At 44.9% G+C, this 12,758-nt stretch overlaps 1 protein-coding gene across 1 annotated transcript in view; it reads right to left on the bottom strand.

Moving 5' to 3' along the window:
* Window positions 1-12,758, bottom strand: part of tcf12 (transcription factor 12) — a gene marked incomplete at its 5' end in the record, with an annotated part of 523,457 nt that overhangs the window by 469,404 nt on the left and 41,295 nt on the right. Inside the window, 2 exon segments of the mRNA XM_084330674.1 lie at window positions 11,148-11,199; window positions 11,201-11,213. Of these exon segments, the coding sequence (XP_084186800.1) occupies window positions 11,148-11,199; window positions 11,201-11,213 (65 nt within the window).

The following is a 12,758-nucleotide window of genomic DNA, read 5'->3' as shown; positions in this document are numbered from 1 at the left end:
ACAAAAAAATTATTTATACGATATATTACACGTTATTGTGCATTTTAAACACAAACATACTTAAAATTATATTTTTAGCAATCGAAATCTACTATTATAGAAAAATCCAAAACCACTTTCCACCTCTATGGACCAGCCGCCACTGACACACACACACACACACACACACACACACACACACACACACACACACACACACACACACACACACACACACACACACACACACACACACACACACACACACACACACACACACACACACACACACACACACACACACACACACACACTAGGGTTGTCACGATACCACATTTTTTGTTTCAATACTATACCAATATGAATTTCAATACTTTTCGATACTTTTCCTCAAAATCAGGGAAACACTCTTAGATGTCATTATTGTTCTTTATTTTAAAACACAACAATGAACAATGACAAGAATAAATTAATTAAATTAAAACAATGGCATTCAAAAAGCTGGAGAACTTTTTTTGCATTAAAAACAGTTGCTGTACAAGGTTTCTGAACCCAGCTTTCTCAACTGTATATATATATTGGAACTTGGTCCATACAGATGAACTCTGCGACTGCCCTGTTGATCCTTTTATCATCTTTGGACTAATTTGTGTACTTAATATGCTGCTAAAAAAAAGCGGAGGTTAGGTTGCTTCTGAGTGGGGGGAGTCACTCTGTGAGCCAAATGCAGCAGACTTCTGTAGTTAAACAAATTCAAGGGGTAGAAAAGGTATGGTTGTATTATTATACATTTGTCATAGCAGAGGGCCTAATTAGTTTGAGATACCATAACCTAGAAAACATTTTGATGAGTGAGACTGATTATAGCCTATCATAATCTAGAACTAGGTTATGTCATATTGTAGGCTGTTTAACAAAAATAAAATTGATTTCTGTTGTCTTTATACAGTATGTATGAACCATTAATGGGCAATTGTCAAATGTCTCTGTATAAATCACATTTGTGACTAAGCCATAGAAATGAGATGCACGTGTGCATCAATTAATTTCTGTTGTGGGTAGGCAACAGGGGCTGCTGTGTTTACTAGCTTTCAGCACGGCAGTTTAGGCTATGTACAGCTTATTATTAGGCTTTTCAATTTATTTTCTATTCTTGCGAATAGCATTGTGGACATTTTCTAATGCTTGTATAAGGAACTTTAGTCACGAGAGCTAGCATAGCTCATCCAACGAATGTTGGCATCAATGGCATGACTACAGTAGGGGAGAGTGGGGTGAGTAGTGCCAATTTTTACTTAAAGTGCCTTTAAAGCAAGGGGATTACAGTAATGCCCCCAACTAAAATATGTACATATAGTTTAGGATGTTGTGCATCCCTGGGGACAATCACTTTGGATCTTAAATAAACTGTTTCAGAAATATAGCTTTAGAAAGAAAAGTGGTTTTGTGGCACAACTTTCCCCCGGTGCGGGGTAAGTTGTGACATTAGAGAGAATACACTGGGGTAAATTGTGCCATTGATCATTTTAAAGGGGAACTATTTTACTATTTCTTTCACTATTTGGGCACTTTTACACAATTCCTGTGAGTCTATGGAACACCTCTGTAATATATATATTTTTTTTTATTCATTGTTTTGTATTTCTAATCAAGTCCTCAAAAACAGCATTTTTCTACCTCAAGATCTCGAGCCGTTTTGAGCTGACTGTGTGGAGTGGGACACCGTCTTCGCTCTCTAATTCTCTACGGGAGGTTTTCCAGTGTTCCCACTCCAGACATCAAGCCGGCGCGTCATCGCTCCCTATTTCCACGCTGTCGGGCCCCTGTCTCTGTACCAGGCCTCCGCCGTCGGGCCCCTGTTCCTGTGACAGGCCTCCGCCGTCGGGCCCCTGTCTCCGTGCCCGGCCCCCGCTGTCGGGCCTCTGTCCCCGTGCCAGGCCTCCGCCGTCGGGCCCCTGGCCCCGTGCCAGGCCTCCGCCGTCGGGCCCCTGTCCCCGTACCAGGCCTCTGCCGTCGGAACCCTGTCCTCATCCCTGTAAGCAGCTCTGGCCCTCGCCCTGTCCAAGGCCTTAACCCTGTTCTCTGTCCCTGTCTCCAGCCCGCCTCTCCGAGCCTCTGTCCCTGTCCCCCTCTCCAGTGCCCCTGGTCCTGGTCCTTGACATTTAGCCCTGGCCCTGTCCCTTAGCCTTAGTCCCTTAGCCTGTTCGCCTCTTAAAGGCACAGTGCCGCATTTTCCAGATTTCTTTGACTCTAGTGTTTTTGTGTTCTCCCTTAAAGGGACTGTGCCGCTTTTTGTTATGTAATAAATAAATGCCCTGTTTTGGCTTACGCTCATACCTGTCTTGTGTTGTGCGATTGGGGTCGGTTACAAACCATAACAGTACGACCCGACCCGTCGACGACCCCAGCCAGCACAGACAGTGTATGCGAGTTAGCCCCTGTTAGTTCCCTCTAGTTCCCTCTAACTCCCTCTAGCTCCCTCTAGTTCCCCTGTTAGTTCCCCTGTTAGTTCCCCTGTTGACTCCCCTGTTAGCTCCCCTGTTAGCCTCGTTAGCTCCCCTGTTAGCTACCCTGGTTCCCCACAGCTAGGACTGTCCTTCCAGCTAGCTTGTTCTCCTTTGCTAGTCCAGCCCTGTCTGCTAGCCTAGCTCCGGCAGCTAGCGCAGCCTCTAGGCTAATGTAGCAGTACAGCTAGCATAGGCCCTGTAGCTAGCAATGCTCTGGCAGCTACCCAGTCCCTCTGCTAGCCCCACTTTAGGTGTAGCTTCCCCTGCTAGCATGGCCCAGTTTTTTTTGTTTGTTGCCTTGTCTTGTCCCCTGCCCCGCTGTCTGATTCCGTAGTGTTCTGCCCCGTCATGTTGGTGTTCTGCCCCGTCGTGGTAGTTTTTTCGGTCGCCCGGTGGCTCCCGTGGAGGGGGAGGTACTGTGAGGATTCGCCTGTTCCCTGGACCTTTTTTCCCTGTCTCCTCACCTCACCAGCCCCCACCCTTGTGAGAACTTTTCCCTGCCTCCTACTCTTCACCAGCCCCCACCCTTGTGAGAACTTTTCCCTGCCTTCTACTCTCCTTCACCAGCCCCCACCCTTGCGATGATTTACTCTCCTCTACTCTTCACCAGCCCCCACCCTTGGACTTTCTTGTTCAATTACCATCACGCAGCTGTCATAGTTTGTGATTAGCGCCCCTGAGGGCTTTATATACCTGGACCTCCCTTCCAGTCCTGGTCGGGTCGTTCTGTATCCGTGTTCACTCTGTGTTCATGGAGTTCTGTACGTTACCATCCTGTACGTTACCATCACCTGCCGTGTCTCCGGCGTGAGACGACGTGCCAGCCATCACAACCTGTCGCCGTTTGCCTGGAGTGGGACACCGTCTTCGCTCTCTAATTCTCTACGGGAGGTTTTCCAGTGTTCCCACTCCAGACGTCAAGCCGGCGCGTCATCGCTCCCTATTTTTCACAGGAGGATGGCGTCTCTTCGCCCCGGTCCCCTGGGACCCCTGTGTTCTGCGCTGCCCGTCTGCAGCATCCGAGGAGGATCTCCGTGCCAGGCCTGGAGTGGTGTTCCCACTCCAGACGTCAAGCCGGCGCGCATCGCTCCCTATTTCCACGGGAGGATGCGTCTCTTCGCCCCGGTCCCCTGGGACCCCTTTGTTCTGCGCTGCCCGTCTGCAGCACCCGAGGAGGAGGATCTCCGTGCCTGGAGTGGGACACCGTCTTCGCTCTCTAATTCTCTACGGGAGGTTTTCCAGTGTTCCCACTCCAGACGTCAAGCCGGTGCGTCATCGCTCCCTATTTCCACGGGAGGATGGCGCCTCTTCCCCCCGGCCTCCGCTGTCGGGCCCCTGTCTCCGTACCAGGCCTCCGCCGTCGGGCCCCTGTCCCCGTGACAGGCCTCCGCCGTCGGGCCCCTGTCTCCGTGCCCGGCCCCCGCTGTCGGGCCTCTGTCCCCGTGCCAGGCCTCCGCCGTCGGGCCCCTGGCCCCGTGCCAGGCCTCCGCCGTCGGGCCCCTGTCCCCGTGCCAGGCCTCCGCCGTCGGAACCCTGTCCTCATCCCTGTAAGCAGCTCTGGCCCTCGCCCTGTCCAAGGCCTTAACCCTGTTCTCTGTCCCTGTCTCCAGCCCGCCTCTCCGGGCCTCTGTCCCTGTCCCCCTCTCCAGTGCCCCATGTCCTGGTCCTTGACATTTAGCCCTGGCCCTGTCCCTTAGCCTTAGTCCCTTAGCCTGTTCGCCTCTTAAAGGCACAGTGCCGCATTTTCCAGATTTCTTTGACTCTAGTGTTTTTGTGTTCTCCCTTAAAGGGACTGTGCCGCTTTTTGTTATGTAATAAATAAATGCCCTGTTTTGGCTTACGCTCATACCTGTCTTGTGTTGTGCGATTGGGGTCGGTTACAAACCATAACACAAATAAATATAATTTTCCAAGTAAAGCTGTCTGCATTGTATCATTGGGACAAGGACTGTTTGGTATCAGATCAGACATTTAGAACGGCGCGTCAGCCAAGTCCATCTACGGGATCAAATTGCTCAGTAGCTCCGTATAAGACGGGAGCTCCTTTAATACCACTTGTTTCTTCCCTTTCTCTGTGACAATCTGCTTGGGTGTCTGCACTGTCGTAACACCAGTTTCATCCATGTTGTAAATCATGTGTGGAGGGAAGCTGTACCTGAAATGAGATAAAAGGTAGTGCTGATGATCAGATAAGTTTAAAGCTGTTTTAACATACTTGGATGTGGTTGTGTGTGTGTGTGTGTAAATGTAAATTCTGGTCAGGACAGAAGACCCTCTAGAGATGATGTGCCCTCTCTCCTTCCCAGGCTACCTAGTCAGGGTGTGTGTGAGAGAGAGAGAGAGAGAGAGAGAGAGAGAGATAGAGAGAGAGAGAGAGAGAACTCCCCCACGTTGTGCTTATTAAAGGCAGTAGCTCTACCAAGAGATGTTGCTTCAGGAACACGGCATGCCAAATGGTAGCGTGCTTTAAAGCCATTGAACCAATCAGGTCCTAGAAAAGGTTAAAAGTTGATCAGCACATTGCAGTTTACATTCAAGAAGCTATCCAATAGCAATAGCCTATACTTGATCTAACCTGCTTTTTCGTCTCTGGTCCAGCTGGCAGGCATGTCAATGTCATTTCTTTGTGCAAACTCAAAAGCCAGTTCACGGCATTTCATGACACCTATGCCATGAAACATTGCTGCTAGTATCTTAATATGGTCAGCTAGCTCTCTCTCCATGTTCTCATTGAAGACTTGATTGCCGACTGCTGTTCTTTCATAGCCTGGCTTCGTTACATCTCCTACTTTCTTCTTATCCATATATCTTTTTATGGTCATCCTGCAGATCTTCATCTCCTTTCCAACCTGACGTATAGTCAGGTTGGACCTCGTTCCCTGCTCTTTCCAACTTCTCAAGAGGAGTTGAAACCCTGTCTTCCGTTTGTATCTACGTGGCAAGGTGGATTTTGGTCTAAAATATCACATAGTTTTAGTGATCAAATGTAAGAATACAATAACAATAAAATACAATAAAGTAATATATAGTTAATAATTATAAGTTGGGGGCGGCTACGTGGCGTAGTGGGCAAGGCGCTCGCCACGAAATGCTGGAGACGCTGGGCTCGTCAGTTCGAGCCCAGCGCTCCACATTTGCTTTCAGTTTAGCTGGTCGTTCATACTAATACACATTGGCCGTATTAGGGGGTGGGAAACTGATGGGTGGGGATCGGGCGTTGTGGACAGCGACTCCTACAGGTCGGTTGGTGCGCCTGCGCAGTAGAATCAGGAAGTGTCGGGGGCAGCGTGAGCCTCCCACGCGTTACTCCTCGCCACTGAGAGATCGAGCTGCGCAGGTGAAAAGATGCGACTGCTGTTACCTCAAGTACCGGAGGGGACTTGTGCTATGTATGACTTAGTCCACATTGCAGCCGGCTTGTGGGAGGCAAGAAACAGCGTCCGTGACAGGGGAGGGTTGAATTGGATGATACGAAATTGGGATGGGAGAAAATATAGAAAAATGGGAGAAAAAGTGGATAAAAAATAATAAAAATTATAAGTTGGGGTAAGTTGTGCCACTGGCACTTGGCACAAATCACCCCAAGCCTACCATTTTTAAACAAATGTATCCCCCAGCTGTTTTGAGCTAGCATCATACTAACTGTATAGACTCATGGTGTAGCTAGCTTACTAAAGCACTAAAACATGTGTGAACTGTTTTCAAAGTTGTCTATAATTGTTCAAACACAGCAATCAAAAAACCTTGATCATACCAATTTTACTTTGGAGGGCAACAAAATGTTTTTTGAACTTAAATGTGCTTACCTCTCAAGCCAGGTGTATCCCTTCTTTGCAGGTTGAGTGAAATGGATGCCTCTTCAAAAATATGTTGTCACATGACCAACTTCTTCTGTGGTTTTCTAGATAACAGGGGTGGCACTACTTGCCCCTTGGCACTACTTACCCCACTCTCCCCTACTGATAGGAGCTACTGTAGCATGTAACGTTAGTTTTTTTTAATTATTTTTATTATCCTTCTTTTTCTGATTTTTCTCCCATCCCACTGTTAGTCGTTATGCCAATTCCCAACCCCCTTCCTGGTTGTTGCGCACTTTCCCCTACTGTTGGTCCGAGAGGCCGGAGACTGTCACATGCTTTCCTCCGACGCATGTGCAGCCAGCCGGCAGCCAGCCTGGCCGCGCAGATTCTCACTGGGAGAGTGTAACGTGTGGAAGGTCACACTACCTCCCTCCAGATCCTACCCTCGCTGAGCAGGCACCCCGACCGAACTGTAGGGGTCGCTGTCCAAAACGCCCAGGACCCACCCACGGCTCCCCTCCCCCTAACTCAGCCAAACGAGTTAGTATAGCGATCAGCCCGAGCCAAGGCAATGCTGACTCTCCGGGAGTCGAGACTGCAGCCTCTTGCATTGGTGACGAGCACAATCTCCGCTACGCCACCTGACCGCCCATATGTAACGTTAGTTATCACAACCATCGGCAATCGCAGTGAGGATCTTTATTGATTAACATTAGCTACAGATACAGCACTCAAAACTCAAACCTCTCATGCCTCTCTACCACTCTCTACCACTCCTCTATTGTTCTTGACCGGGCCAGATTTCACACCTCCACTTCCTCCCACAGGCTGGGCAGATTTTCATCTTAAATTTTTATTCGTCCCAAATGTCCCAGCCCCATCAGATTTCTTAGCTTTTTTCACTGTTTACTTATCATGCATTGCAACACTAATATATGGTCAGTACCCCAAGTCAGACTGCCCATATAAAAATTATTTTGGGGGTCTGAGGGCAGTAGCCCCCGACCCCCTCCCTGGGGAAGCACTTAAGTTAACTACCCTCCCTTTGTTCCCCCAGCCAACACCCCCGGAAAATTAACACCTGAGTAGACTTAAGTGGCACACAAGCAGCAACAAGCAGCAGACAAGCAGCAGAATTGGTTTGATTTTTGAGCGCTGCGTCTGTAGCTAGCTTTAACTAGAATTATAGTTCGCTAGCTATATAAGCTAACGTTAGCAGAGTTTATTCTATGCAAAATGTGCTAGCTAGCTAACGTTAATCAATAAAGATCCTCACTGCGATTGCCGATGGTTATGATAACTAACTAATCGCAGTGAGGATCTTTATTGATTAACGTTAGCTAGCTAGCCTATTTTGCATAGAATAAACTCGGCTAACGTTAGCTTATATAGCTAGCGAACTATAATTCTAGTTAAAGCTAGCTAGCTAACGTTAATCAATAAAGATCCTCACTGCGATTGCCGATGGTTGTGATAACTAACGTTACGTGCTACAGTAGCTCCTATCAGTACTGTATGCCATTGATGCCAACATTCGTTGGACGAGCTACGCTAGCTCTCGTGACTAGTTTGTTGTTCTTCATTCCAGAAGGTTGCTTCAGGTAAACTAGCGAAACGTCACCACTAACAGCAGCGCTGTGCTCCAATAGGAAGGCATTCGCATGCATAAATGAATAAATAAAAAGAATTAAAAAAATACTGTTTTTTCCAAACGCAGTATAGCATCATTTCGAACACTCTAGTACCGCGGTACTATACTAATACCGGTATACCGTGCAACCCTAACACACACACACACACACACACACACACACACACACACACCAAAACAAAGACAAAAGTTGTGCCTATATCTCAAACAGAGTTCTCACAAAAACAGAACATTTAAGAGAGACATGTGAGAGAGGGAGAGCCTATTGAGCAACACTACTGGGGACTGGCAATTATGAGGGAGGTGATGGACGATGGGGGAAATCTAGCCAATCGCCTGGCCCAATCTGCTGCATTACATCTGGACAACTACTCTGCTGGCAACATTTTATCACAGAATTCCATAAAAAAACATTTCCAAAGAGAGCATTTGTTTTGTAACCGCTAACCATTCCAACACATTCATATAACAGAAACGAGGGAACACAGATTGATGGAGGGAACGGTCAGTAAAGCTCTGAAATAAGAGATATTAAGTAGCCTTCCACCAATTTGAACCAAAGCAGGAGAAACTGTCAGAATTAGGGACGCATTTCACAGGAAAGCGATTGATAGGTGTTAATAAATAATTCAATAAATTACTTTACAATAACCTATTTGAAAATATTATCAATTAGATCTTAGTTTGAGCAAAATATCTGTTAATCATTCTCAGTCCTAGCTGATATAATAAGGGTATGTGGTTTGGTGGTTAGGACCCCTGCCTCTGGGGCCATGGGTACCTCTACTAGCCTTGGCTCAAATCCTATCTGAACCTACTGGCACTATGAATTTGATATATATTCCAGCCCTAGTTCAAATGCAACAGGGGATTCAAAGGATTGTCTCTATTCTCTATTCTAAGTCATCCAAATGAATAACAGAATAAAACGCAGACAGTCTATAGGCAGTATGTCATTATTTCTTAATCAATTCTGTCTCCACAAATACTCACTGTCAATCTTGTCTGAAAATCATTATCTTTGCTGTGCCATGAATTAAAATATTTTGTAATATCCACTGGAGGTGTAAAGAAATAGTGCATTCAATTTATTTCTGGATAAAACACAAAGTATTATATATATATATATATATATATATATATATATATATATATATATATATATATATATATATATATATATATATATATATATATATATATATATATATATATATATATATATATATATATATATATATATATATATATATATATATAATATCTGTACAGTATAAACAATGATTATTCCAGACAATTAAGGTGAAGTTTTTGATCTACAGTATTAGATGTGGGCCATAATATAACCTATACTATCATAATAATAACATAATATAACCTATACTATCATAATATAACCTATACTATCATAATAATAACATAATATAACATATACTATCATAATATAACCTATACTATCATAATATAACCTATACTATCATAATATGACCTATACTATCGGAGGTGCGGACGTCTGTCTGCTGACTGATGCCTGTCTCTTTCAATGTCAGAAACACTCATTTATATGCACCTAGAGCAAATACATCTCAGACGTCTCCATCTTATAATTCAAATCAGACTGCAGTTACCATTGCCTGTAGATGTTCATTCGGGAAGGACACTGGGAAATAAACAAGGTAATGCAGCCTGAGCCGCTCTGACATTTAACTGAATTATGATGGAAAGCGACAGGAGATTGACATTAAATGAAATTCATACAGGGCATCTAGCACAACCAATATGGGAGGGAGAGAGAGAGAGAGAGAGAGAGAGAGAGAGAGAGAGAGAGAGAGAGAGAGAGAGAGAGAGAGAGAGAGAGAGAGAGAGAGAGAGAGAGAGAGAGAGAGAGAGAGAGAGAGAGAGAGAGAGAGAGAGAGAGAGAGAGAGAGAGAGAGAGAGAGAGAGAGAGAGAGATATGTTCACACACAGATATTAATGAACTGTGTACTAAGTACAATAGTCAATGGAAAATACGGTAAGAAAAATGACGCAAATTATAGTTAAATATAGTATATAGTATAATAGATAAAACAAACGTTTATTTGAGCTTCAGTCAAGAACAAAATAGTAAGCTAGCTATGCCCCTTGTTTTCAATGAGGAATGTTAAAGAAGCTAATAACAAATTAAATGTGCTATAGATATCATTCAGCCACTAGATGTCGCACCCGCAAACATAAACATAAACCTTTGGACCCCTGTTTCGTTATTACTGTAATCAATAATTATTTTTGAGGAAAAGCAATACTTTTATTCGACACCTTTCTAAAAGATATGTGGATGTATTCCTTTTTTTTCACCTTTAATATACTTTGGTTTTGGTTTAGCTAATTGTTTTTTTTTTTTTTTATTATCTTTTTCCCCCTCCATTTTCCTCCGATTTTCTCCCATCCCAATGTTAGTCGTATGCCAATTCCCAATCCCCTTCCTGGTCGCTGCGCACTTACCCCCCACAGTCAGATCATCTGGGAGAGTGGAGGCTATCACGTGCTTCCTCCGACACACGTCCAGCCAATCAACCGCTTCTTTTCACATGGCAGCGCGGATCCTCCCTGAGAGGGCGTAGCGTGTGGAAGGATCACACTATCCCCCTCAGGTCCTATCTGCGCTTAGCAGGCGCCCCGACCGAACTGTAGGAGTCGCTGTTTACAACGACCCGGACCCACCCCGCCAGCTTCTCCCACCCTCTAATACAGCCAATTGTATTAGTGTGAGCGGCCAGCCAAGCTGGTGACAACCCCGGAGCTGTGAGCTGGATTCGCCTGTTCGAATCCAGCTCACAGCTCCGGGGTTGGTGACGAACGCAATCTCCGCTACGCCACCTAACCGCCTTTGGTTTAGCTAATTGTAAAGTATTAGCCTACTTCTAAAACAAGAGGACCCATACTAGTTATGTTTTCCAGGAGAATTAAGACAAAATTATAATCTTTGAATTAATTTCACATTTTCTCTAGCCGCTGTGATGGTCTTTGCCATGGTGGCCCACTGCTAAGTGGAGGCAGAGGAAACACAGTATTAGAACATTTAGGCCATTGCAGGTCACACACAACATGCTTGGCACTTGGGGTGTGAGGTAAGAGTAAGAGCCCTCCCCCTTTCCCAGTTGGATGTGATGAGTGTTCTGTGGTGCAGAAAGGCCAGTCAGGAGTGTTAACAGTGAGGGCTGCTCTTACCTGAGACGACTCGTAGGAAGGACTGGGCTGGCCACCTGGGGCCCAGGACGCTCCGTTCCTCCAGACCTGTCAGAGGAGGAGATCACAGCTCTATCAGTGTTTATCTCAGACCATACCTCATCTCTCCAACAGGCAGAGAAGGACCTAAAGCCTGCATAAGCATAGCAAGTAAACCATAGTAGGAGGATTTAATAAGGCCTGTATATCATTCTGGTCATTAAAATCACATGTTTATGGGATGCCCCGGTTATTGAATGGACTTGGTGTCAAGTTCAAGTTCAAGTTTGTTTATTAATTGTCACAATAAAATACACATACTTTACGGTGAAATGCTTGGTTCTGTATCCTTGCCTGGGAAACCAGTCATGTACCATGTAGGCTACTGTGCTGTGACTTTATAGACCTTTTAATAAGTATTCTGTTGCTATTCCGTTGCTAGGGGAACAGCTTCAACCCTGTTTATTTCCTGTCAGCAACATTGCAATGAATGTTGTCAAATTAGAAAAAGTCTATAGGTCCCCATTCTGCTCATCCCAAGCCGTCACATCTCTCTCTCTCCTCTCCTCTCCTCCCTGCCCGCCTCACTGTACTTACTTCTGGAAGAACTAATAACAAAATAGTTAGAGGAAAGTTAAGTTAAGTTAGTGGTAAACTTCATGCAAAGTCAAGTCAAGGTTTATTTGGAAGCACCAGTAGGCACCTGTGTAAATGATGACAGCACTGTATTTAATCAAAAGGGCATGTCTATCCAATATGCAAGGTCAAGTGTCTTCTAACTGCAGATATCTCATTGCAAATGACCAATCATCTCTCCGAAGGTCTGATTTAAGAGGACGGCCGTGCATCCTGACCCGTGTCTGTCATTGGAAAGTCATGAATGTTGCCAACCTCTTGGCAGAGGCAGAGCTGAGGAGAGAGTGACTAATGGGCTATATTATCATACGTCTATTCAGGGGTTGAGTTTTATGAGCAAAAGGCCAATTTTCACTGTGTCATTTATTTTGCTTTACATAAATCACTGACAAGAATATGCATACCCCTTTAACACTGGCTCTTATGTGTGCAAGAGGGCAAATCCAGCTCAGTGTTTGGCACTGGTGTATAACACGGCCCTATCAAAACAGCTGAGCACTGAAACCTGGAAAAAAGAAGCTCTTAAAAAGAAACTCAATGTTCCAAAAGTCAGACAGAGAAAATAGATAAACAAATGAAATCAATAACTTTAGCAAAATTGCAAAAACTTGGAACATCTGGTATGTGACAAACAAATATGATATCTGACCTTCAGAATCCGATTTATGCGACCGAGTGCGTAAAACGATATGACGCCCTAGATTGTTCTCGCTGTTTGAGGCAATATTATTTTGTAGTAACAGCATCCCGCCCCGGAATCCACATGAACAAAACATAATTGCAGAGGGAATAAACCATCAACATTTTGCCAGATATTGATTGTCCCATTGTTGTGATTTCATTCTATAACAGTAAAACGCAATACCATTCGTTCCAATTTCACCTTCAAATAAACAAGATCAGATTTCAAGAAATTGCATAGGCTACAGAAAATGTGACACTCTCCACGTAATAAACAGAACGCAAACCACAAAGTAT

This window comes from Notolepis coatsorum, assembly GCF_963971535.1.
Source record: "Notolepis coatsorum genome assembly, chromosome: 1".
Taxonomy (NCBI): domain Eukaryota; kingdom Metazoa; phylum Chordata; class Actinopteri; order Aulopiformes; family Paralepididae; genus Notolepis; species Notolepis coatsorum.
Note: the sequence above shows the minus strand (reverse complement) of the source record. Positions and strands in the feature narration are given on the sequence as shown.